General features: G+C 41.0%; 2 protein-coding genes across 10 annotated transcripts in view; one reads left to right on the plus strand and one right to left on the minus strand.

The window, feature by feature from the left end:
- Window positions 1–26,543, plus strand: part of atg9b (autophagy related 9B) — an 839,198-nt gene that overhangs the window by 415,111 nt on the left and 397,544 nt on the right. The gene's annotated exons all lie outside the window — the stretch shown is intronic.
- The window catches only part of obscnb (obscurin, cytoskeletal calmodulin and titin-interacting RhoGEF b), a 345,273-nt gene that overhangs the window by 80,505 nt on the left and 238,225 nt on the right, over window positions 1–26,543 (minus strand). For all 9 annotated transcript variants that reach the window (XM_062517333.1, XM_062517305.1, XM_062517313.1 and 6 more), the window contains 8 exons: window positions 13,503–14,753; window positions 12,736–13,017; window positions 12,539–12,620; window positions 12,043–12,167; window positions 11,694–11,891; window positions 11,545–11,583; window positions 7,588–7,686; window positions 4,205–4,423 (listed from right to left, as the gene is read on the minus strand). In XM_062517333.1, the coding sequence (XP_062373317.1) occupies window positions 4,205–4,423; window positions 7,588–7,686; window positions 11,545–11,583; window positions 11,694–11,891; window positions 12,043–12,167; window positions 12,539–12,620; window positions 12,736–13,017; window positions 13,503–14,753 (2,295 nt within the window). The remainder of the gene's footprint in view (window positions 1–4,204; window positions 4,424–7,587; window positions 7,687–11,544; window positions 11,584–11,693; window positions 11,892–12,042; window positions 12,168–12,538; window positions 12,621–12,735; window positions 13,018–13,502; window positions 14,754–26,543) is intronic.

Genomic DNA, 26,543 nt, shown 5'->3' on the forward strand with positions numbered 1-26,543 from the left:
TTTTTTATAAATTGGATGTAATTTGGCAGCTACATGTGGAAGTTTTCTCCCTATAACACCAACTTCCTGTTTCTTAATAAGACGCCATAATTCAAACCTTCGCCATTTCAATATACTTAGAAAATTCAAAAATCTGGTCGCAATTCCTCTTGAGCCCTCAAGATCATTTGCTTATACGACATGATTTCGATAAACCGTCTAGGAGAAGTGTTTCAAAATATGTGATGTGCAAAATTCACAATAATCAAATAATCATAACTCAAATTATTTTAATATTCACTATATAGTTTAAATGTAAAACTTGTTCAGATGAATACAACACACATGTCCACCAAATCTGGGCCAATATCTGTGAATGCATGTGTCGACCACAACAGAAAACGAGCTAGGTGGCGCTATAGAGTCCCTGAGCCACACCGTAGGCCAGAGCTTTGATAAAATCTAATATGGCGGTCTAATCAATTATGTTGATGTTACAAATTGACATGCATCAGCATTAGGACCTCCCACAATATTAACAGACATCCCTAGTAAGTTTTAATTTTCAAACACATCAACCCTTATAGGCCAAATTCTAAAACGGATAGTTCCGGTCCTTGATTATGATTGGCTGAATCGCGTTCGATGCCATTGTATATAGCACGATAAACACACACCTTGACCGCATTTCGTTCTATAGTAATGCGCTAGCACAAAACTAGCAGTGGCTGCGTCTTGTTGTTGCTTGGCAACCATTCATATGGAGGGAATATATTTCTTGGCGGAAGAATGATTATCTATGAATACATCGTTACTTTTTCGTTGCTGTGCCATTGTTTCATGAAATCTTGCTAGATCTACGTGGTAGAAAAGCAAAAAGCCACCTGAGTCCGTGCGTTATACTGTATAATCGAACAGCTAAGGGGGTTTTAGGCACTCCGCTTCGCATCGTGCCTAACAACGCCCCTTAGCTGTTCGATTATACAGTATAACGCACGGCCTCTCGGGGCTTATTGCTTAAATGTAATTTAGCTAATTACAGCACAACCTTTAGGTGAAATGTCACCTAATGTATTGAGCCTCCTCCTAATTGGAGGCTGAATATTGAGTCCAAATATTGAGATTGGTTTTGATACATGAAGCTTGCCGAGATATGAGTTCACTTCCTGTTTGGAAGCTTCACCATCGATTTTGATTGGCTGTCACGGTTGAATGCTTTCGAAAATGGCTCCAGAAAGTAAAATGTGTATAAGGCATGGTCTGAAGATCATCTTTGCCAAGTGAAATTTGTGACCTGTGAAGACTTTTAACACGAAGCGCCGTTCTGACCCCCTTATACCTAGAAGCACCGCGCCCCGATCATTTGACCGCTTTGACGACCTACCACAAGTGCCATGCTGGTATGAACTACTTAAAGCGCGGCTGAGGCGGTCAAAAGACCGCTGAGTCCTTAGACTGGGAGGCTGTTACTTACACATAATGATAGCTAGATGGCGCTTCGTGCACGAAACGAATCGTTTGGTCATAAATTCAGTTTGCACTAAGCCATGTGTCATTCGTGTCAGACCGTGTTGTTGATAATCTGTGGTTGTTTCATTATGACATACAGCACGTTTGAGTTATCTGATCATTTAGGTTCCTATTTGTGTTGATTTGTGTTGTTTGAGGTAAAAACTCTGGAAGATTTCTTGAACAAACCTTAAGCAAACTTGACTTTAAACTTTTTCATAGTATTTCATTTTTTATATTTCATTTTTACATTTTGTATGCTTCTTAGAAATGTTATTTATAGGCTAATTTAAAACGGAGGCATTCTGTGATTAGGAGCCTGACCCGACGAGAGGGGAAGGATGAAAAATGACGACCCAACACCGGTGTTGTTGGATCTCGAGATCACCGGCCCTTAGTTCAGGTATGGGCAGATAATCTAAGCTCTAAAATGAATGGGTGGCTAGTTCTAATTCACTCCCCAAATTCACCTCTGTGCTTCACTTCTAGGCTTATTTTTATATCGTTTATTTTTCGCGTGTGTCTCTATTATATAGCCTAATTATTTTTAGATGCAAAAAGTCTAACTGGCTTAGCCAAAGTTTGTCAGATGGCGGCTCAATTTGGCTTAGAAAATTATTGGCTGGCGAAATTATTTTTCGTTAATGGTAAACAGTATTGTGATTCATTTTTTCAGATAGTTTGTTATTAAAAACCATTAACAAAAAATAATTGTTCGTCGACGTTGAAAAACAGTCAACATGTCACTCTACCAAGATGTGAACCCGGGTCTCCAGCGTATTAGTCGAGGGAGTTAACGTTGCACCACTTATCGTTGTGTACTCCATAATACTGAAAATAGGTGTTTGACGCGACGTAACTCCAGTATACGTAAGAAAATGCTTATACATTAGTCTGAGCTTTAAAATACAGTCTACAAGAAGAAGATAATATATACAACTATGAATGTACGTAGGCATACGCACCCTACGTACATAAATAGGCTACGACGAATTTCAGCTGAAAATATTTTTTACACACGTAGGCCTGCCTAATAGAACAACGTTGCAACGTTCAAAACAAACTTGCATTTTACCACTGTAAATCGCCTCCATAGACTATGCCATGTAAATGAAAAATAGTTATTAAAATAAATCACATATATAATACATAGGCCTATTGCACATATATAAACTATAGGGGTGTGAATCTCTCCCTTTTAAGACGATTCGATTCGTATCGATTCATAAAGCTACGATACGATTCACAGACGATGCGGTTTAATACAGAACGATTCAGTGCGATTCGATACGATGCGATACGATTCGATACGATGCAGTAATAGGCCCCAAAATGCAATATAGTTCTTAATCTCATTTTATTTTCCATAGGCCTACTGCACCGAAGCATTTGGGGAGACACGGGGAAAGGGGAATGCAGGAGGATGGCAAGGGGTGTTTGTTGTAGCCTATGAAGCTAGTTTTGAGGCTTGTGCTTACGACTGAATGTCTTCGTTCAGGATACTGCAACACGCGTTCACGTCAGTGTTATCTGCGTTTCACTAAACTTGACAACTAGTTTGTTGCTGCCACTGTCTAGCAATGACGCTACTTAGCCTACCCTCGTTGGAGAAGGCTAGGCGCTCTGGTGTGTTAGCAAATCACGGTTGGTCATTACGATTTTGAAAGTAGCCTATCATAACTTGTAACGTTAGTTTTCCGATTCGTCATTTTAAAATCGATTTATCTATCGATTCATAGTACATTTAAACCGATCCAGGGGTTTGCCTACCGATGCACTCGCGTTGTTAACGTCCCGAATGATTACCGATACGTATCGGTTATTTTTTACACCCCTAATAAACTATATGTTTTATGGTAAAATATTATTCTCATGCCTGACTGACAGGAAACCCTTGCGACATCTGCTGTGAGAAAAGAGAATAGCAGCCTGGACAACGTGAGACAACATAGTGTTGTCACATAAGTGAGCGCAAAATAGCTCTAAACTAGCTTGTACCGGTGTGCTTTTGATCATGTAAAAATTCTGGGTGATAAAACACGCGTATTTAGGAAAAGTCGTGAATGTAGGGTCCTGGAATTTAATCGAGTGAAAAGATTTATTTTTTATTGTAATCACTGCGGTCAAAAGTCCGCAGCCCGGCAGTTCTAGGTAAATCTAGGTCAAACCTACACGGCGCTTCTAGTAATACGCGTCAGCGGTCAAATGACCGGCGCTTGGCGCTTCTGGTGTTAAGTGTCTTTGATGAAATCCAATATGGTGTAAAGTCCAACATGGCGGATATAGACGTCATGGGGTGTGTTGAGTTCGGCCTCATCCAAGAATTCCAAATATATCGCAATATTCAAAATCGGGTATATACAGTTCAAAAGTTAATTGCAAGGATGCAATGTTAACTTTAACCCATTGGTGGTGATAGAGTGTTTGTGGTTCAGACCTGAAATTTGGTGAAATGGATTATGGAACTGTCCTAAATCAATGTGCCAAATTTCACAACTTTTTACTGACTATGATTCTATGGGCTGCCATAGACTTCCAGAGGAGAATAATAATAATAATAATAGGAAAAGGTACAAACACAGTGGGTGTCTTGCAGCTTTGTTGCTTGGCCCCAATAATAAGAAAATAACAAAAACAATGAGTTCTTGCATCTTTGCTGCTAGGCCCCCAATGAATACACAGCTTACTATCAACTGAACTCATTCCCAATACACACCTTCCTCCACCTCCAGGTGGGCGGTACAGACAGATTGACCAGCCCTGTTGGTGGCAATGCAAGTGTAGGTTCCAGTGTACTCTTTTCCAACATCCATTAGGATCAGGTTGTGCTGCAAGCCTGAGCTAGCCACCTTGTAACCCTTAGTGTCTGGCTTGATCCAAAGCACATCTTCTCCAGACTCCTCTTTCAGCCAAGAGACCATTGGAGAGGGGGAGCCTTGAGAATAGAGAGGATTAGCAAGATGAAAAGACGTGGTAGATATACATAACAGTGGTACACTGGAGATAACTTCATCACATTCAGCACTGCTACTTGGGCGAAGTGATTTGCAAAGCACTTTGAGGTTTGAATCAGTAACACTGGAGCTCTTCAGGTGCTGCGTGCAAATCACTCCAACCAAGTAGCAGTGCTTCGCCTGAATGTGAACATAGTTCCAAGTCTGTATGGGGGGAATTCTCCCCTTCGCGCATAAATAGCGCGAAAGCTTTTTTTTACGCGTTTCTGTTGCGCACCTATGTTTTACGTGCATCGGGTCTCTTTAATTTAGGTTGATATGAAAACGTGGAACGTGGACTTTCTCATTGACCTTCTGAATGGCATTTAAATCCAGAAAGAACACCAACCAGTCTTTGATTTTGAAAACGTATGCAAGCAAGGTGAACTGAATAAAGAACTGCCTAAAGTAAAATGGTGTGTCATCACATAGCTTAACAAAGAAATTACTTCACAAAATTTTACTTTTGCTCTGAAGTTTGTTTATAAAGAGTCAAGACGTGCTATAGGTGTGTAGATTTATAATTCGCTGGCAGCTGCCACGCATAATGTCAATTTATCTAAGACATATGTAGACTGACATCTGCGGCTTCGAGCACAGTAGAGAGACTGGCATAAAGAGTTCAATCTCCATTACAAACGAATTAAAAGACGAGAGAATAAACTATAAACTATAATAACTATAATAACTATATAACTATGCTGCTCCACTATAGTGCAGACGCCTGTGCAAATGTATGGATGACTTCGGTGAAGTTGGAAAGAAACGGACAGATTCAAACGAAGTATGCTATGGGATTATGAGCTCTGGTCAAGTTAAAACTGAAGATGCATAATCGGTAAACTCCAATACTGAAAGTGGGTGATTATAACGGGATTTTCACTATTTAAAGTGTAACTTCACCCCATAACTCCACCCACTTCACATTTCTGAAAAAGGCTTTCAAAATGGGCAGGATGTTCTGAAATTTAGAAGGTAGTGCAGCACTGCTGCAGCCAATCAACCATGGTGATTTCGTGTCAATCTGGGAATGAGTGCTGGCTTATCACAGGTAGGCTAATCAGTGCAGGACTACGTCAGCATTCCAATAGCATTTTGGACCAAAATGCCATGGCATGTTTCAACCTGTAGAGGGCGCAGAGAGCTATATCTCCAATACAAAATCATACGAAATTTTACTTTTCTCGGGAAACACGATCTTTGTCAATATTAATCCTGGTAATAGTGTAGGTCACCACTTATGAGTAATTTCAATCAATCAACAGCTCAAAAAACATATTTTACAGTCACACTTTAACAATGTAGCCTATGAAGCCAGTGAAGGTAATGGCGCGAAATATGCCACCGTGTGACACTGTAATGCGGAAAACATGAAGCTGTATCAGCGTATAAGCATCACATTTGATACTGTAATGTAAATTTGTAAATTCCGTGTTGCCTACATCTATTTAGAACTAGGCCTTCTGCCGACACGAGCAATATGCTGTTTCACCTTGTAGTGGCGCTCGACCTTATTCCAGCCCTCCAGAGTGTGTAGCTGGAAAAGTGCTTAAAGGGATATTCCGCCATTTTTGGAAATATGCTCATTTCCCACGTCCCCTCAAGCAAAACAATCGATATTTACCTTGTTCCCGTTCATCCAGCCATTCTTTGAGTCTGGCGATACAACTTTTAGCTTCAGCCTAGCATAGATCATTGAATCGGATTAGACCATTAGCTTCTCGCCTGCTAGCTTCATGTTTAAAAGTGACAAAGATTTCTGGTAATTTTCCCATTTAAAACGTGTCTCCTCTCAAGTTAGAAAGTGCAATAAGACCAACTGAAAATTAAACCTGGCGTTTTTCTAGGCTGATTTGACATGGAACTACACTCTCATCTGGCGTAATAATCAAGGCAACTTGCAAACATACCATAGGCGCAGTGATATCGTACGCAGCATCTGAAAATAGTCCCCATAGACAACAAGCAGTAGTAGTGCCAGTAGTTTGCAAGTTGCCTTGATTATTACGCCAGATGAGAGTGTAGTTCCATGTCAAATCAGCCTAGAAAAACGCCAGGTTTCATTTTCAGTTGGTGTTATTGCACTTTCTAACTTGAGAGGAGACACGTTTTAAATGGGAAAATTACCAGAAATCTTAGTCACTTTTAAACATGAAGCTAGCAGGCGAGAAGCTAATGGTCTAATCCGATTCAATGATCTATGCTAGGCTGAAGCTAAAAGTTGTATCGCCAGACTCACAGAATGGCTGGATGAACGGGAACAAGGTAAATATCGATTGTTTTGCTCGAGGGGACGTGGGAAATGAGCGTATTTCCAAAAATGGCGGAATATCCCTTTAAGCCATGGCAGAATGCGCGCAAGAGTTGTATAGAAACGGCCAGATTTTGGGGTTGCTCCACCCAAAACGCGCAACTCTCTCTACCATGCGTAAATGGCCGGTTTAAGTGGATGGCAGAATTCACTTAGAGGGAAATGCGCGTATAGTTGTGCGTTTTTTTGGACTTACGCACCCTTACACGCATAGGAGAATTCCCCCCTATATGCTTACAAAACGTCTGTCTTATTTGGCATTGTTATTTGTACACATTGTAACATTACAAATCAAAGCATATAAATAGGAAAACGGAGTTCTTTTGTCACTATTGGGAGGTGTAGGCTATTGGAACCGTCCACTTCAAGAAATCGATGCTAAACTAGGCTGGAGATGAGAAGGGTATGTATCGACTTAGTTAACTCTGGGGAATGCGGTTAATAAGCTAAAGTCCCTATAAAGTCAGCATGTTCCTTTAATAATATCAATTGGTCAATATTCAAATTAGGCTGACATATCTGTAGTCCTCCTTGTCATGGCTTAGTTGCTGACCCACAACCTACCAGCACACAGATTTATTTCCATTCAGTTTCAATGAGAAAATAACTGATTAAAAATTGTCAATTCAATTAAATTTAAAAAAGCAGGCTGTATCAAGACACTAGCGAATAGCAATCTTGGATGGACCTGTGATATACAAGAGTTATAGAGTCGATATCTTGAAAACTTTGGGTGGAGTGTAGGGAAAACTGGGGGAATGAAATAAAATAAGTAAAAAGTAAAACAATATGTACCTTCGACTTTTACAGACAGAGTAATGCTTGCACCCTGCTTCACATTCCTGTTATTGAACCTTTCCAGGAATCGTGGAGGCAGTAGTGGTTCTTTTGAATCTTTGAAAGGAATAATGAAAAAGCAGCTGTCACAATTTGCCTTGTGACTAACTTCAATGCATAGTTCAGTAAAAATCACATAACTATGCATTTTTAAACATTTACATAGTTAATCCTTCACTACACCAATCACATGTCATTAGACACACTTGGGGGGAAAAAACAACTTGAACACAGATATGCTGCTTTATGCAAATTAATTGGTATTCTTCTAATGAATGTGTCCATAATATGTAGGAATATACATTACATAGCATACTGTGCACTATTGATACTGATAATTAATCAATTCAATCAATTACTCACATCTATATTATGTATTAATTGAGAATAATAATTTGGAATAATCCCTTCAATATGAGTAATTCGGTTACCACCTTAATTAATGCTGTTTGCATCGCTATTACCTAGAAACTGCAGAGTAATTGCACTAGAAACTGCATGGAAATTACTTGTAATAAGTGGTAACAAGGGATTGTTACCATGAAATAACATAGAAATTACCATACAATTACTACCTTATTAGCGATCTGTAATGTAAAGTGTTACCAGTAATTAAATGTCAAATCAGATAAGGTTGTTGCTACACCGTCTCAGATTTTGTTCAAACTTTGTCTACTGTATATCATCAACAGGTCCTAAAACCAAGGACTGTGAACTATTTCTGTGCAAATCATCTGTCTTCATATAGTTTTCAGACCTTGAAATTCTTTCCTTTTTACAGCATGAAAAATACCTGCCATGTTTGGGCATTCACATCTTGACAAATATGTTCCCCAGCCTCCCCAAATTGTCTAGGGTGCAAGATCAACTCATAATTTCATTCTAATTTAATTTTTAATTTAATTACACGTCTCATGGCGCTTTACAGAGTGTTAAACATTCAGAGAGGACCTATGAGTAACAGGGTCGAGGAAAAACTCCCAAGAATTGGAGATACAAAGGAAAAAACCTCATCCAGGCATTTTTAAAGGGACATTGTGTAAGATTTCCAATGGTTTGTTACCAAAATTAACATTTCCCATTCATAAATGTGACCTCATTCATGTTTAATTACCACTACCAACAATTCGAAGCATTCCTATTGGCTCAGAAGTCCTCATTTAAATATTCATATTCACAACGGAGTCTGTTTGTCCATTTCATTTAGGTCTATGCTCAGACCCAGCTCAGACCCGACCCTGCATTTACGTGCACCATATGGAAATACGGGTGGCCGCTAGCAGCATTATGCGAAATACATTCAGCGATGTAAGTTATGAACCCGTTTTCTTCAAGCCACATGTATCTAACATTCCAACTCTGAAATTGTATTTTCCAATGAAACAAATAAAATAACTTTGATCGTGATCTGTCACTGTCTCAGCAATGCCCTTTAGTTTAGTGCAAAGCCCCTTTTCCACTCCCAAACTAGTCCGACTCTACTCGGTTCGATTTAGCTCTGTGTCACTTGACTGCAGATTCGTAAAGAAACGCAAGTACCCACATCATAACGGTGCAGTCACACACTTGCGTCCGCCAACGTATGTACAGTATCATTTTCATCAACGGCAGCATATTTCCATAAACGCGTACTGATTGGTTTGTCAGTGTTTGAACATTTGCATAAACTGAATTTCATTGGCTGGTGCTTGTGCGATCCGTCAAAAGTTGAAAATTTCTCAACTTTTTAACGGAGGCAACGTATCCCAGGCAACGCACCGGACCCACAATTCAGTGCGGCATCAAGTGAAGTCCAGCCAATGTAAAGTAAATGGGAAAACAACGGACGAACGTTGGCAGACGCAAGCATGTGACCGCACCGTTAGGCCTGGTTCATAGTCAACGCAAGGTACGCAAGTGTTCCAAGGAACTCTTGCTCACGCGAGTATTTTCACTGCAACTTGAACATGCGTTGTTTGCTGCGCTTGATCCGTCCAAATGCAATACGTCGCTCATCCGCTGGGGGGTAGCAGAGTCAGGTCGGCGTGTAAAAAAAACCTGACAACGCCAACGCATTGGTATCGGAGTGCAGCGGGCTAGATGCGTCGTACAGATGCCTGTTTGCACACAGACATTCCTCGTCTATTGCCGCCATGTCGCTTAACCACACTTCTTTGGTGAATTGATAAATGGGATTGACACAAGTACGTTGCTTTCATTATCGCCCCCATCGGATACGCACGGTAATACACGCGTCGTTGCGTCGCGTCAGGAAAATTCCTACAACACACTTTGCGATGCAAGGACGCATCATGGCGTCCTTGCGTGGCCTTGCGTTGGGGTTTTCGTTCGCGTTTGCGTTCCTTGCGTAGACTATGAAACGGCCCTAAGTGTATCTAAATTAGCTATGTACCAAACATGACATTTTACCGTGACTCGAGGAGCTGCAAACAGCTTGTAAGGTTGTGTGTACAAAACCGCTAGCCAGCGAACATCACTTCCCATTACGGTGCAAACGTTAGCTAGCCAGGTCGGTTAACAGGCTAAATGAAATTGTTTATTGAGTCCGAAAGTGTGCTTTATTTGTATCACACACAAGCAATGACATAGAGGAGTTTCTGTTTTATGTTATTTCAGGTTAGTTTGCAACAATTCCAAGTCCTTGGCACAAGCAACGAAAAAATTCTGTTTTGACTAGGAGACTGGAAGTAGGGCCATTGTCTTGGTAGATTCACGACGAGATGAGCTGTTCTAAAACCTTGCAACCACTAATGAATGCTTTTCAACGGCTTGTGCAACGATGTGCAACGATGTGCAACGTTTAATCAATTGCATTTAATTCACAACTCCGCAACAGTTTCGTCTCGTCGCAGATCTTTGGTGTGAATTAGGCATTATGTTTTTGTTGTGCAATGGCTTCCGTAGTTTCTACAGGCTGCGATATAATCTGTAACCGCTAGATGGGAGAATTTCACAATGAAATGTTCTAAATCCTACACAATATCCCTTTAAGGTATTGGGAATTTCATATTATATTTGTAATATGAGAAGTAAAATATAGCCATTCCTTTCAATTCAAGTAGCCTATCTATCAATACCTTTAAAAAGGAGCAAAATGCTATGTTGTGTTTCACACACTTTTAACTACATGCATTTATTCCGTGAATGTGACTCGGTACAATATTGGTACTTTACATACTAAATGTCCACATAATTAGTCATTTCCACATAGATTTTCATGGTCCTACTACCTACCCCACATAGCATTTCAGCTGCATGAAAATGACACAAAAATACAAACACGCCTTGTTTTATCTTCTGTCATGGGCATTATAATTGTCATGGGCATTTGGTTTGGAGACTTCACGTTTTGGGACAACATTAACAAAGGATTATATTTGTAGAGAAAATACTCATTGATGGCATGTGTGTCCCAATAAAAAAAATAAAAAGTTTTGAGACCCTCAATATCACTTTTTTTGCATGTTTTTTCATAAACGAGACTTCTATACTTCCACTGAGACTGTGATACAAACTGTTAATGGTTGAATCTTACTGAGAACATGTTTATCTTCCATTCTAAGTTTAGTAAGGCTAGGAATATTAATCGTTTTAAAGATATGAATGTCCAAACATGGCCTCCTAGATAAGGCCTTCTAGGGAGTGTGAAAATCAAGGGCAAAAAGATGATGAAAACAATATAATAGAACAAAAATATTTTACAGGTTTTAGTTATGGAACTAAAGATTGTGTAGACAAACTTTGAGGAAATTCAGAGTCGGTGCTGCAACCATTTTCCTGGATTTTGTCTGATTTCACATGGAATGACTCATATCTATTAAGTCCCTGTTTAAATAGCATCTAAATAATTACACCCTTGCTTTAGACCGACAACAAGCACACTGTAGGGTTTTTTTTTTTAAATTACATCTCTACCTTTGGCTCTTTTATCCTCTGGTAAACATTCTCCAGGTCCTATAAACAACAAATGAGCAGATAGATACAAATACTTCATCAGTTTTGTGTCACAATTAGATATGGTATAGTATACATATTTCCTGAAAGAAAAGTCTTAGACACTCTACCCATAACAATCATCCTAGCAGAGGAGTAAGCTGAGCCTGCTGAATTGCTGATGTAGGCAGAGTACTCTCCCGTGTCTTCACGTGTAACCTCTAGGACCTCTAGACTGTGCAGATCCCTTTCAGTGGACAAAATAATTCTGCTTGAAGGCCGTAGAGGACACCCGTCTTTAAACCAGTAAAGTCTTGGCCTAGGGTACCCTGTAAAATCCAAGAGAAACAACTGATGAAGTATTTAGTTCCATTCCTTGGCATGACAACAAAGTAAGTGCAGAACATCAACACCAACAAAAAAGCCTTTATGTTAAATGTTAAAACCGGATTTGGAAACAGACTTTCATTTAGAACCAACCTTTGACCTTGACCTGCATTTTAGCTATGGGTGCACCAGGGCTGACATGGACATCATGCAACTCATCCAGAACTTGTGGAAGCTGCTCCTCTTCAGCAACTGACTCAAAAGCCTCAGTTTCAGTCCTGCTCAAAAATAAAGTATAACTGTCAATAATGAATTATATTTGTCAAATAATGCCCTAAAATAAATGTGTTGAAAGCAACACAACTTACATTGTTTTCAACACATATCTGCCTCCAGACAGACACAGATTCTGTTGTTTTCAACACATTGTTTTTGCTATGTTACACAGTAAGTGGTGAAAATAACAACACGACTTACACTGAAAACAACACAACTTGCATCATTGCATCTCTGTGTCCAGATAGAGAAAACACATTTTGTGTTGTTTGATTCTAACACATTCATTTTAAGAGTGGGTAGTTTGATTCGCCTAGGTTTTGCATACTATTGTTATTCACATTATTTAGTGTAATGAAACAGAACACCTCACCGTGAAACATAACCCTTTGCACTGACATAAGAAGAGGTTTCTGTGGCATCAGCAGCTGTGTCATAGTCAGAGCTGCAAGACACTGAAGACAGAAGACAAGACACAATATTTTACAGTAAACAAAGTGTTTTTTTTTTTGTTAAAACAAAAAACACAAACAACCAAATGAGTGTAAGAAACCTGTTGAGCATACTTACAGTCCACCCTAAGTTCAGCCTTTGTGGAGGCCATGCCACTGTCATTCTCTGCCATACAGCGGTATACACCCATGTCAGAGGGTAACACTGATGTGATGATGAGCTGGTGACAGCCCTCCTGGTCTTCATTGATCATGTAGTGATCATTCTCCTCCAGCAGCTTCCCATCCTTGAACCAGCGAACCGTGGGTGGTGGCTTACCAATCACTACACAGTCAAAACTCACTGGGTAACCGTCTGGCACATCCTGACTGTGGAGCTCAGTCAGGAAAACTGGAGCCGCTATGACAATCAAAGGTCAAGAGTACACTATTAAACATTTAATTTAGAAAGTACAGTAGGCTATTGGCAGTTACTAGTTTTCCAGTATCTATGAGTCAAAGGTCTTTTTTGAAAACAGTAAGCCATGTTTCCACACGTACTTTCATCTTTTGTTCTTTTTTAGCCTACAGAGACCATATAAACTGTGTTTCAAACCCCTCTGTTTAATAGTAAATTATGTGTGCTATACCTTTGAGGCTTATGCAATCACAAATAAATAATGCAGGGTCGAGGCACAAAAGATTAATGGCATCTATTAACATGGCAGAGCAGTACACATCAATAATGGCATGCATGGGACCAAAATAATATGTGCTTCTTATGTAATAAATTATCAAGCTTTGATTCATGCTTTCATGCTTGCATAATGAGGCAACAGTCCAAAAAGAGAGGAGTTCCTGGTATCAACAATGCAGTGACACTTTAAATAGAATGAATATCCATACCAGGGGCCCCTGTCATGAATGCAGGTGGCTGGCGATCTTGGGTTGGTGTCTGAGATCCATCTTGAACATAACCCATCTTCATGATGCGCAGCTCTACCTTTTGCGGGGGTTTGGCCTCCAAAATGGTTGTTTCCACTGGAACCCCTTGTGCTGTGAACATTTCCTGGAAACGTTGTGATGCCACTTCTGCTTCAGCTCGAGTATCAAAGCGAATGTAAATATAGCGGTCATCCTCACGGTAAGAATGAGGGTCGGGCGGCTGCAGCTCACCCTCATCGGCACTTATAAATGACTCTTCCTCAACATTTGGTGGTAGGCGGGTGCGCAGGAGCCGCCTCAGACGCTTGCTGGCCTGTCGTAGTGACTCATCCATCTCACTTCCTGATGAGCTCTCAGGCTCACTATCAGCACTATAGCCATAAGTCAGTGTCAGGGGTCGGCGTCCTGATGACTCTCGGAGAGAGCCCACTGTCACTTTGGCACTGTGTGTGGCCACCCCAAACTTATTAGTGACTTCACAAGCATACACACCTGTGTCTTTTGTGGTGGCAGCAGTGACCACAAGTGAACAGGTGCCATCATTATAGATGTCAATGTGGTGGTGTTTGCCATCAACTAGCGGATCATTGTCCTTAAGCCATCGAACCTTGTCTGGCTTGCTGTCAGTAACACATTCCAAATGAATGGTACTATTGGGCTCTTTGGTCTGATCCTTGAAAACCTCTTTGAAGATTGGTCGCATGTCCTTTCGTGCCTTATATCCCTTGAACGCAGCCTGGATTTTGACAGCAGCCTCAAGCAGCTCTGGTTCATTCTCATTGTCTATGTCTAAAACAGTGGTCTCTCCTGATGTCTGTTGCTCTTCTATCTTGATCTCACAGACTTTCTCAGAGGAGATGATCTCAGTTTGATGAGTAGTAGTAGTAGTAGTAGTAGATATGCTTGTCTTTGTGAGGTCCACAAGTGAAGGTGTGCCACTAACAGGGTCATCATCAGTGCTGATATGAAGGCTGGGTTCTGGGGTTAACTGTAGTTCCTCAGGCTTTGCTTCATCTTTGGTTACACCGTCCTCTTTGCGTTTTTCTTTGCCTTCTTCCTCAGGGATGGAATCAAGAGTGGGCTCACGGCTCATGCGCCTCTTCTTGGCAACTGCATCCCAAAGTGCATGCAGATCGTCAGAGGCAGCTTCGGGAGGCAGACTGGGTTGGCTGCTGTCTCCTGGCTCTTCCTGTGAGGTCTCAGTGGCTTCTCCTGCAATAATGTCAAGTCAGATCTCAACAAATACCCCTTTCAGTTTTTGTTAGTTGAGGTTTAATACAGACATGCAAAAGTAAGGCAATGCAGCCAGAGCAAAACAGTGTTGGTCTCCAATAAATAACTGAAATGCGAAACACAGGGAAACAGAAGAACACGACTGGGATAAGTAGGACATCAGGAATCATGAGAATTAAATATATACTGTATGTCTGTAATGTACATTAAACCAACATGCATTCATTTAATATTTCCTACACTTCTACACTCAAATTAGATTAGATTAGATTATCTTTAATGTCCCCAAGGGGCAATTGGTGCACAACTGATAGTCAACACAAATATACAACTAGAAATGCAATTCCCAGGAATTACCAGTGCATGAAAATGCAAAAATATATAGATAGATAATGTAGATATGGTTACTAAGGTGTAGCTAGGGTAAACATGGTGGTTGCATAGTTTAATAGTGTGAAGGTAGACAGTTTAAAGCTTAAAGGAATAGTTCGGAATTTTGGACATAGGACCTCATTTCCAACTTTACCGAGGTGATATAGGTCGGTGGAGACCGTTTTTATCGCGTTTAGCCCCTTCCTTCAGTTGCAGCGTCCCCCTTTGCTAACGCTGGTTTTGAGCTAACACATTTCTACGGTAACATCAGTCTGACATCAACAACAGTCTTACTCACTCCACCGCACACCCGAGACAAGTCAATTAAATCGTCGGACTATCGATATACATGTCCGTGTTGATAGAATAATTTTAGAAATAAAACTAACCTGGCAACTCAATGATTTATTACATTTTGAGGGACTAGTTTCTCAATATCAATCCGCCACTGCCATACAGGGAACAAAGTAGGCTATTGCAATGCGATGCCAGGTTCGTTTTATTTCTAACATGGTTCTATCAACACTAGGCATGTGCATCGATAGTCTGACGTTAAAATGTATTTGTTTCGGGTGTTCTGTGGAGTGTTTTCAGTGGCAGGCTGGATGTTACCGTTGACTTGCGTTATCTTGGCACCAGATTAGCACGAGATGAACGCTGCAACTCATAGGAAGGGCAGAAATTCACCGAAAATGGTCTTCACCGACCTATATCACCCAGACTGAGTTGGAACTTTGCTTTCTAAGAGATGTTTTCTAAAAGATATGTTAAAATGTTAACTATGTTAACAATGATAACCAGGTTTGATTGGTTTACTTAGCTAATGATTTCTAAGTTATGGCAAAAATTTTAACAATTTTGACTATGTTAACAATGCTAACCAGGTTAATCAGCTAACTTAACTGATGATTTCTAACAGTTATGCTAAAAATGCTAATTATATTAGCAATGCTAACTATGCTAACAATGCTAACCAGGTTGATTAGCTAACTTAGCTAATGATTTCTAGCAGTTATGTTAAAAATGCTAACTATGTTAACCATGCTAACTAGCTAACTTGCTAGTGAGGACTTTTATTTTGAAACATTTGTTGCTAGGGTATCCATGGTGGCCACTATCAGGAATAAAGAAGTTACTGTAGTATAATCATGTTGGTTGCTATGGAAACGGTCATAAATGCTTAATTTTAATGGTTGCTATGTTGGTTGCTAGGTACATGGAGGTCTCATATAGTTGACTGGAGGCATAGTTGATGATAACTGTCCGTTGGAATGGTTGAACAGTTAAATAGTTGAATGGTTTCAATGGTTAAATGATTTAATAGTGTATTATTGCAGTGAGGACTTTTATTTTGAAACAGTTAGGGACAGAGGAAACAGTTTAACAGGATGTGTAGTCTTCACAGAGAGATTGTATGCTTAAAGCCTGAGAGAGAGAGAGCTGCAGCTGCAGGTGGGGCTGGCCACCTGGCATAAGATTCTAATTGCCCTATTATGATGTCATAATCACAATGTTAAGTCTATGGGGAAAGCACACATGTACACATACAATACAAACACAAAGCAATAGTCAGGTCCATTTATGGGCTAAAAGTAACTGAATAACCTAATGACTTAATGACTTGTTAAGAAGACCAACAGCAACTGGGACAAATGATCTCAAGTATCTATTGGATCCGGCCTGCTTAAGATAAGTGTACCTCCTACCTGATGGCAGGAGGCAAAACTCACTATGCAGTGGATGACTAACATCAGCCAGAATTGTCAATGCTCTCTGTGTCACTCTGACCTCATACACCTGTGCAATACTATTGAGGTCAATACCAACAATCTTTTGACAGATATGGACTAATTTGACAAGCCTGTTTTTGTTGGACACATTTAGGTTACCATACCAACAAATTGAAGCAAAGGTTAAAATCGTTTCAATAAAAGAGGAGTAAAAAGTCCTAAGTAGTGTGCTGTCAACATTGAATCCCTTCAACTTTCTCAAGAAAAACAGTCTTTGGTTGGCCTTTTTACAGATAGCATTGGTGTTGGCATCAAAAGTAAACTTGTTATCCAGTATAGTGCCACTAACTGTCTCTACATCAGTGCCATTTATTATGGTTGGTGCGATGGTAGTGGGACTGGAGGGACTACGGCGAAAGTCAATCAACATCTCTTTTGTTTTAGAGACATTCAGTTGTAGGTAAGAATCTTTGCACCATGTTATAAAATTGTCCAAGACAGGTCCATGAGCCACCTCATGGTCCTGCAAAAGGCTGACAATTACTGAGTCATCAGCATACTTGATAATGTGCCTTGATTAAAATTTGCTTTGACAGTCATTAGTATATAAAACAAACAGTGGGGATAAAACACACCCCTGGGGTGAACCAGTAGAGCACAAGAGGGCCTTAGACAAAGTGTTATTAACACTGGTTCTTTGTGGCCTTAATGTTAAAAAATCAACCAACCAACATATAGTGCCAGGGTCAATACCAGGGAATTGTAAAAGCCTTTGAGCTAAAATATGAGGCTGCATGCAGTTAAAAGCAGAAGAGAGGTCCGCAAATGCATTTTTAATATTAATGTAAACAAAAAACATTACACATTTTTCTGCTTTCAAATTTATCCCATGTGTCCCCAAATGCTTCATTAAATTTGACAATGTTCCCTACAATCATTTTTATTCATGTAACACATCTCGTTGAGAGAATGTTTTGATTCAGAGCCATTATTTACTGACTGTTCAGCTTTAGGTATTTTAACTATAAGCTACCTCCTGTCAGAGCAGGTTAATTAGCAATAACATACAGTGATACTTCTGTTGCCTGTAAAATACAAGATGGCTGCTGAAGGGTGGTTTGTCAGGCTCCACTAAAATTCTTTTAAACTAATTTTGTCTGCTACTAATTGGCATAATAGCCTTGGCTCTTAATCAAATAGTTAATGGTTCAAGAGCAATAGAAAGAAACCAGTCAAATAACAATCATGGTGATGAAGGAAATGTTTTACTACTGCTTTGCTCTTGGCTTCTGCTGTTACCACTTAGTCAACACCTAAACATGAACAAACAAATGTCCCAAGCTGACAATGGCCAGTCGGTAAATATAAATAAAATGCAGAGATCAAACTTTTTAAGACAAGGATACCTCGCCATCTACTCGATCACCAAACAATCTGAGGAAAAGCAACTGGAATGGTTTCTTTTTTACTCTGACCCTATTGTCCTATTCAGACAACACAAGGGTAATATGGTAGCCTATGTCTAAACCTAAAGGCATTCTGGGTGGACACTTGATCAAAACAGAACCTCACAAACCTGATTGGGAAATACACCCAAGTTACTCAAAGGTACGCAACAAAAAGTCAAGTCAATCTGAACACTTGTAAGCTAATGAAAAGAAAATATGCAATGAAAAAATGGCTGCTCTCCAAAAAAATACCAATCTCAGCTTTAAAGGATTGGTAAATGCAGTAGTCAGAGAACTGTGTGAAGCAGACAGCCTATTTTATGCAACTGGTTGAGGAATCTGAAGGAAACACCACATCTCTATGGAAGCATCTCAACAGTCTTACGAAACTCAAGCCTAGTCAGCAAAACATAATGACTGAATTGGAAGTGAATGGAGTTATCAACACTAACAATTCAGCTATTGCAAATTCATTCAATCATTTCTTTATTCAGTCAGTGGAAGAGCTTGCGTGCCGTTCTGACCCACTTATACCTAGAAGCGCCACGCCCCGGTCATTTGACCGCTTTGACGACCTACTAGAAGCGCCGTGCTGGTGTGAGCGCGGCTGAGGCGGTCAAAAGACCGCTGAGTCCTGGGAGGCTGTTACTTACACATAATGATAGCTAGATGGCGCTTCGTGCACGAATCAAATCGTTTGGTCATAAATTCAGTTTGCACTAAGCCATGTGTCATTCGTGTCAGACCGTGTTGTTGATAGTCTGTGGTTGTTTCATTATGACATACTGTACAGCACGTTTGAGTTATCTGTTCATTTATTTGTGTTGTTTGAGCTAAAAACTCTGGAAGAGTTCTTGAACAAACCTTAAGCAAACTTGACTTTCAACTTTTTCATAGTATTTCATTTATAATATTTCGTTTTTACATTTTGTATGCTACTTAGAAATGTTATTTATAGGCTATTTTAAAAAGGAGGCATGCGTTCTGTGATTAGGAGCCTGACCCGAAGGGAGGGGATGGATGAAAAATGTTGTGTTGTTGGATCTCGAGATCACCAGTCCGCAGTTCGGGTTTGGGCAGATCTAAGCTCTAAAATGAATGGGTTGCTAGTTCTAATTCACTCCCCAAATTCACTTCTATTCATTTAATAGGTAATATGTTCGCGCCGCCAAAAAATGATCGGACCTGGAGCCTAACCAAGTCTGGTTTCAATTACACAGTAGCCAGGATTTCATGCCGCATTTTACAGGCTACCGCGGCTACTTTCTAAAACTATTTTCATTCATTTAGGGAGAAGCATCTTGTAGGGTCTAGCTACCTCGGAGGGAGGGAGAGAGAGAGCAGCTATGCTGAGCAGGCATAGGCGCGAGAAGTAGCCTAATTAAAAATGATGAGTGAAAGATGTTCTCCGTTTTGCGAATGTGTAGGCTATGTTTGCGATGTCTGAAAAAAAAAGTAAAAAATGTATGAAAAAAAGCTATAGGCCTATTGTTTCTACAATTTAAGCTAACTTCTATGTGAATTCGTGATTCAGGATTGAGACACACATTTTAACAGTTTGTTGGGGCAGAGCTGTAGCCCACTGGTTAGAGCTCTGCCCCAAAACCCAATGGTTGCTGGTTCGATCCCCGACCTGTTCATGGCTGAAGTTCTTTTGAGCACGGCATCAATAAAGTATATTCTATTCTATTCTTTTCTATTCACACAACTACATGCACGCTGGCGAATTCGAACATTCTGAAACGCGCATATGCGATGAAACATGATTGCGCATTCTTTCACGAGTTGCCTAAACAGCCAGCCTACAACCTATGCAGGGGGCAGAGAGAGGGGGTGGGGGTGGGGAGGCAGTTGTCCTCAATGCCGCAGTGATGTCTGTAGCCTAAGTGAACTGGTTAGACGAGTGTATGGGGGAGGGGGAATGATCGGTTTCAAATAGGCTATGTTTGCAATGGATAGTGTGTTATGTATAGACCCCGGAGCCATTTGCTTTGAGAATAACGGCTGGCTGATGAAGTTATTGGCTGGCTAGCTGGCTCAGCCAAAACCTAAATGCTGCTGCAGCCGCCAAAGTTTTCATGGCTGATAATGGCTTTAGTTGCCACTTCATGTCTACAGATGTCTATATTGTACTAGATCTCAACACACAATGTTATTGTATTGTTTTGGACAAAGTTCTGTAGGTTTCACTTCAATGTAGACTGCATGCGTTGTGAACAGCGCAGCAATCTCTGGAAACGGTGGAAGTCGCAGTAATATCGCGTTCAATGCTGTAAATCTGTCTGTTCCAGAATATTTGGTTCATATCATCAATCTTTGGTTTTGGTGTTTGTGCAACCGGGCCCTGAAGATTTAACAAAATTCTGAGTAGCCCTACGTAGGAATTAGGAAAGTATGTAAAGCGAGATCAAAATTAGGCTACCTTGTTTGCTTCTTTCCCCCCATGTCATCTCAGCGCGAGAAAAAAACATTGCGGAGAACTTGCACTTTTAATTGGTCGTCAACTCACTGTGAGTCCTGTGTATCGTAGCAACGAGCACAATACTGATGTGGTGTATCCAGTGGGAAAATCTCATGTAGCCTAGGCCTAACTGGCTTAGCCAAAGTTTGTCAGATGGCGGCTCAATTTGACTTAGAAAATTATTGGCTGGCGAAATAATTTTTCGGTAATGGTAAACAGTATTGTGATACATCTGTTTATTTCAGATAGTTTGTTATTAAACCATTAACAAAAAATAATTGTTTGTCGACGTTGAAAAACGGACAGTGAATTCAGTCAATATAAGTTACAACATTTCGCTCGTGCCGAGATGTGAACCCGGGTCTACTGCATATTAGTCGAGGGAGTTAACGCTGCGCCACTTAACGTTGCGTAACTTAAAGTTTCCTACTTTATTTAACTGGAAATGGGTGTTTGACGCGACGTAACTCAGTCAGTCCAGCAAATATGTAAGAAAATGCTTATACATTAGTCTGAGCTTTAAAAGATAACCTACAATTAGAAGATAAGATATACAACTATGAATGTACGTAGGCATACGCGTCCTACGTACATAAATAGGCTACAATGAATTTCAGCTGAAAATATTTTTTAGACACGTAGGCCTGTCGCAACGTTTTCAAAACAAACTTGCACTTTACCACTGTAAATCGTCTCCATAGACTATGCCATGTAAATGAAAAATAGTTATTAAAATAAATCACATAATACATATTGCACATATATAAACTATATGTTTTATGGTAAAATATTATTCTCGTGCCCGACTGACAGGAAACCCTTGCGACATCTGCTGTGAGAAAAGAGAATAGCAGCCTGGACAAACATGGCCGAACGTGAGACAACATAGTGTTGTCACATAAGTGAGTGCAAAATAGCTCTAAACTAGCTTGTACCGGTGTGCTTTTGATCATGTAAAAATTCTGGGTGCGTATTTAGGAAAAGTCGTGAACGTAGGGTCCTGGAATTTAATCGAGTGAAAAGATTTTTTTTTTGTAATCACTGCGGTCAAAAGACAGCAGCCCGGCAGTTCTAGGTATATCTAGGTCAAACCTACACGGCGCTTCTAGTAATACGCGTCAGCGGCCAAATGACCGGCGCTTGGCGCTTCTAGTGTTAACCAGCAACCCTATAACAGACCACAAAGTATGAGTCATCAAAGCTTTTCCAAATTAACCCTTACTGTGCGTTCAGACCAAGAGCGACTTGAGCTTCCAAAATCGCTCAGGACGCCCTGTCAAGGACGCCGTGGGAAGCTTGGATGCTTTGGCCGCTCTGACGTAGTAGCATTCTATGTTCGTTGCTGGTCGTTTGGTCGCTGAACCGCGTCATAGCTCATTACCATAAAGTTAAACCACTTTCAACTTTCTCTAGTCGCTCAAGACGCCCAAAACACGACGCCGACAGATTGGTCGCTGCTGGCAGCAGAGAGAAGCCAGCTTCCATTGAAAATGAATGACTTCCGGAATATTTGGAAGCTCAAGTCGCCCGCGGTGTGAACACACAGTTAGGGGTCGGCCATCCCACCGGCGGGATTTTTTGGTCTGTTCCAAACACACGTCTGACACTACGCGAGTTTTTATCCTAGGAACATGTAAGTGGCACCACAATCCTCTAGTTTTCAAATATATATTTGTTATTACTATTATTATTGATGGCGATTTGTAAGGATAATAAAAAGAAATCCAAGCATTCTCAGGCAGCATTTCTGTGGACGCAGACACGCCTATCACCATTCAGTACTTCTATACTCTTTGTTGTGACTTTGTTCGCTAGCTTACGAGTTTACACGCCAGCAGTCTGCTAGTTGATCTGGCCGTTGTTATGAACACCATCACCAAACCGTCTTTTAGAAAGAATGCTGCAACAACTTGACGGGGCGTAGTTCTAGATCTAGATGTTAAGCTCGTCTCGTCGTGAATCTTGGGTTTGAACTGGCCTTATATTAGCAAACATGCCATAGTTTAGCATTGGTAACTGCATCTGAATAATGTGGATAATTCATAGCCCATGCATAGGCTACCTTTTGTTTATGTAGTGACTCTGAGTCCTGACCAGGCAAGGATATGTTAGAGGGTACTGAAACTGAACTGTCTAATTTCCACTGTTACTTGAACAATCTTGTGGACTCTATAAAATTCAGCCTAGAGTATGACATTAACAAAATTCACATTCTTGACACCTGGGGAGTGCGCGATGGCAATAGGCTACACACCACACTCTATAGGAAGCCTACCGATAAAAACAGCGTCCTACACGCAGCTAGTTTTCACCCCGAACCAAGCAAGAAGGGCCTCCCATATAGCCAATTTCTGCGCATTAGACGCATCTGTCAGAGAGATGAGGACTTCCACACTGAATCACTGAAAATGCACAATGATTTCATCAAACGTGGATACTCTAAGCCAGGGGTCTTCAACCTTTTTCAGCTCAAGGACCCCTTGGCTGTGAGAGGGACTGAGCACGGACCCCCACACCTTTCATGAGTGCCTACAGTAGGCCTACATGCACACACACACACACACGAACGCACACATTCTAAACATAAGTTATTATTAACAGGGGGGTAACTACTGCTTAATACAACTCGTTTCTGATATTTCTCTACATAGTGTTGCATAAATTTAGCCTGACTCTCGCCAGACCCTTGTAGTTCCGCCATGCTCCACCAGAGGCGTTTCGCTGAGCTCCACACAAGGGTCTGGACGCGAGGGCAATCCAAACCCCTGCCAGTGATCAAAAAATTAGCAACCAATCAGGAGCGCCGAAGCGAGTGTTTGATTCAAATAACAATGGCGGCACGCAGCGAGGAGTCTTGTGCTGACATTGATTCTGCTATTTCAACCGTTTTGTCGAATCTATCGAGTATTCATTCTTTAAAAGATTAACAGAGAATAGTTTTGAAGACATTTATTGGTGGCAAGGATGTTTTACTCTTCTTCCGACCGGGTTTGGCAAGAGCTTGAAGAAGCCTAGCACGTCATTCAAGATAACAGGCAAGTGGTTTAACAAATCACATGCGAGGATGTTTTACAAGGACCCGCCTTCATAAATACATCTCCTATCGAGAAGTCCCAGATCCTTGTGTGAAGCAGACAGCGAACTACAGGATCTGGCGAAAGTCAGGTTAGCATAAATTCGCCCTATAATAGAATGAATGTCATAAGGTGGATATATTCAGCTAAATTCAGACAAAGCTTCATTAGCTCAAACTGAGAGCCTGTTGGCCCTACTCTTGTGTAAATAGGCTACAGGCTTCCGTCTACAGAAGGAAACGCAAACACATCAGATTATCGTTATCGTTTTATTGTGATGGTAGCCTATGAAATCGCGGAGAACGTCGGATGAATCAATTCGCGCAGAACACCTTGACGCGCAAAGACCGCAGACTCTCGTAAAAAAAAAAAGACAAAGCAAAACATCACACAGAACAAATAGGCTACCCCGCAAAGTTCAGGGTCCATCAGTCCCGACACTAGGCAAACGAATCAAACAGTCGGAACGTGATTTATCTCACTGAATGAAAAGAACGAGTTAGCTTATGGTCCGATGCCGCTGAAAACAAAGCTATTTAACTAAAACGCACAGGAGAAAAAGTGTTCTTTAATCGCTATGATCCAACTCAATTTAGTAGCCTACGCCTATTTGAGTTGGATCAAGTATTTACGAGTCTTCTCTCGTCTGCGCTCCTGGCTATTCATGTTTTTCCCCCGGAGAGTTAAAAAAACGATCCATCATTCACATTTGATTGCTAGGTTAGCAAAAAGTTACACAGGGAGGATCACATGCATGATTCATGGGTAGCCTACAAGGTGTTATTTAAAAACGAATATGAAGCGATTTTCTTTTGAACATTATGTTAATTATGACCTATTTTATTTTTTGGAAGAGAAAAAAAATGCTTCAGACGAAAATATTTTCGCGGACCCCCTGCAGTACCTCCGCGGACCCCCTAGGGGTCGCGGACCCCCGGTTGAAGACCCCTGCTCTAAGCAATGCCTGGATGATGCCCTTGCACGAGTCAGAACAGGTCGCCACGAAAGCCAGCCCAGTGACAGACCCAAACCCAAGCGCAGCGATCCCCCTCTCATATGTTGCACGACATATACTCCATTAAGCCACCAGATCAAGACGACTATAAGAAAGCACTGGCACGTCCTCCAGGCTGACGCCAAGTGTGCAGAACTCTTTCCTAGTCCTCCTCTTTTTACACACTCTAGGTCGGCTAACCTCAAAGACAAACTTGTGCATTCAGACACTTTTGACAAGTCTCATCGTCCTCGCGAACGCCTGGATGATATGACAGGCTTCTTTCCTTGCCGCAAGTGCACCTCATGCAAGAACGTTTACAAGTGTGATTCTTTCATCTCTTTTTCGACTGGTAAAAAGTACGACATCCGTAAATTCATAACTTGTAATTCAATCAATGTGGTTTATGTACTTTATTGTCCATGTGGCTTACAATACACTGGATGCACACGCAGGCAACTCAGGATCCGCATCAATGAACATCGGAGCGCGTGTCACCGGTTGCACGGCACTTCACTGAAGCGAATCACACAGTGTCAGATTTAAAATTCATGGGTATCGATAGAGTTTTCTCTACCCGTAGGAGAAGCTGTACTACACAGGCTCTCCTCCAGTGTGAAACTAAATGGATCTTCTAAGATGTTTCTTGTAACTTGGAACTTAATGTTAACTCCATAACTCGAAATGTCTGCATATGCACTTCAAGACTTCAAGATGTTTTTGTTTATTGATTTATTCTATATGCACTTGTTTTTTTTATTTCCATTAGTCTGTATTGTCCAACATACATTATTATTTCTTTGCCATTATAAATAGGTGAACTGTGCCTTTTATAAAAACGGTGAACACGTCTGCCGAACTAGCCCCTTTAATTGATGTATGCCGCCGAATAGGCGTTACCTGTATATAAGGAAGTCTCTCCCTATGTTATGGTTGCACTGAGGATGGTCTGAATAGGACCGAAAACGTTTTGCACGCACTTTTTGGGTAGCCTTTTTATGCCTTTAATTGGACAGGACAGTAGAGAGTATGACAGGAAACAAGCAGGAGAGAGAGTAGGGGTGGGATCCGGAAAGGACCACGGGGCGGGAATCGAACCCGGGTCGCCGGCGTGCGGTGCAGGTGCCCCAGCCAGTCGCGCCACGGCTGGGGCCGGGTAGCACTTTTTTAAATGCAATAAAAATCGACTTTTTGCATCGGCTACAGTGGTGTGCGAGTTCCGTTCCTCCTGACTGCTAAGGATATGTTAGACACATTCCTTTTAAAAGATTTATCCAAAGAAAAGTTTTTTTTATCTGATCTGGATTTCCTGTGTTTTGGCTTCTTTTCAAGAGATGTGGGGAAATGGAACTGCCTTTGTTGTGCCTTTGATGGCCCGTTGACAGTTACCAGTGACAGTGGGGAGGGGACATTATAGGTGTGACCTAGCCTGGCACGCCCTCCCAGTAACGTAGCATAACACCTTCGGCGTTGCTGGTCTGGCCAACTCAGGGGGTCAGGAGTTGACTGATTAGCTTCTCCAATTAGCAAGGCACTTCCTCGTCGCCATTTTCCAGAAATACATCATGTCCGGTGCCGTTTTTCCGGCGTTTTCCTCATGCTGATTGGTGGCTGTTCCACTCTCAGCTCATGCACGAGCTTAGTGTGGGCACGAGCTCTCCTTCTGTACCTTACGTCAATCAGTAACCTG

This window comes from Sardina pilchardus, chromosome 2, assembly GCF_963854185.1.
Source record: "Sardina pilchardus chromosome 2, fSarPil1.1, whole genome shotgun sequence".
NCBI lineage: Eukaryota > Metazoa > Chordata > Actinopteri > Clupeiformes > Clupeidae > Sardina > Sardina pilchardus.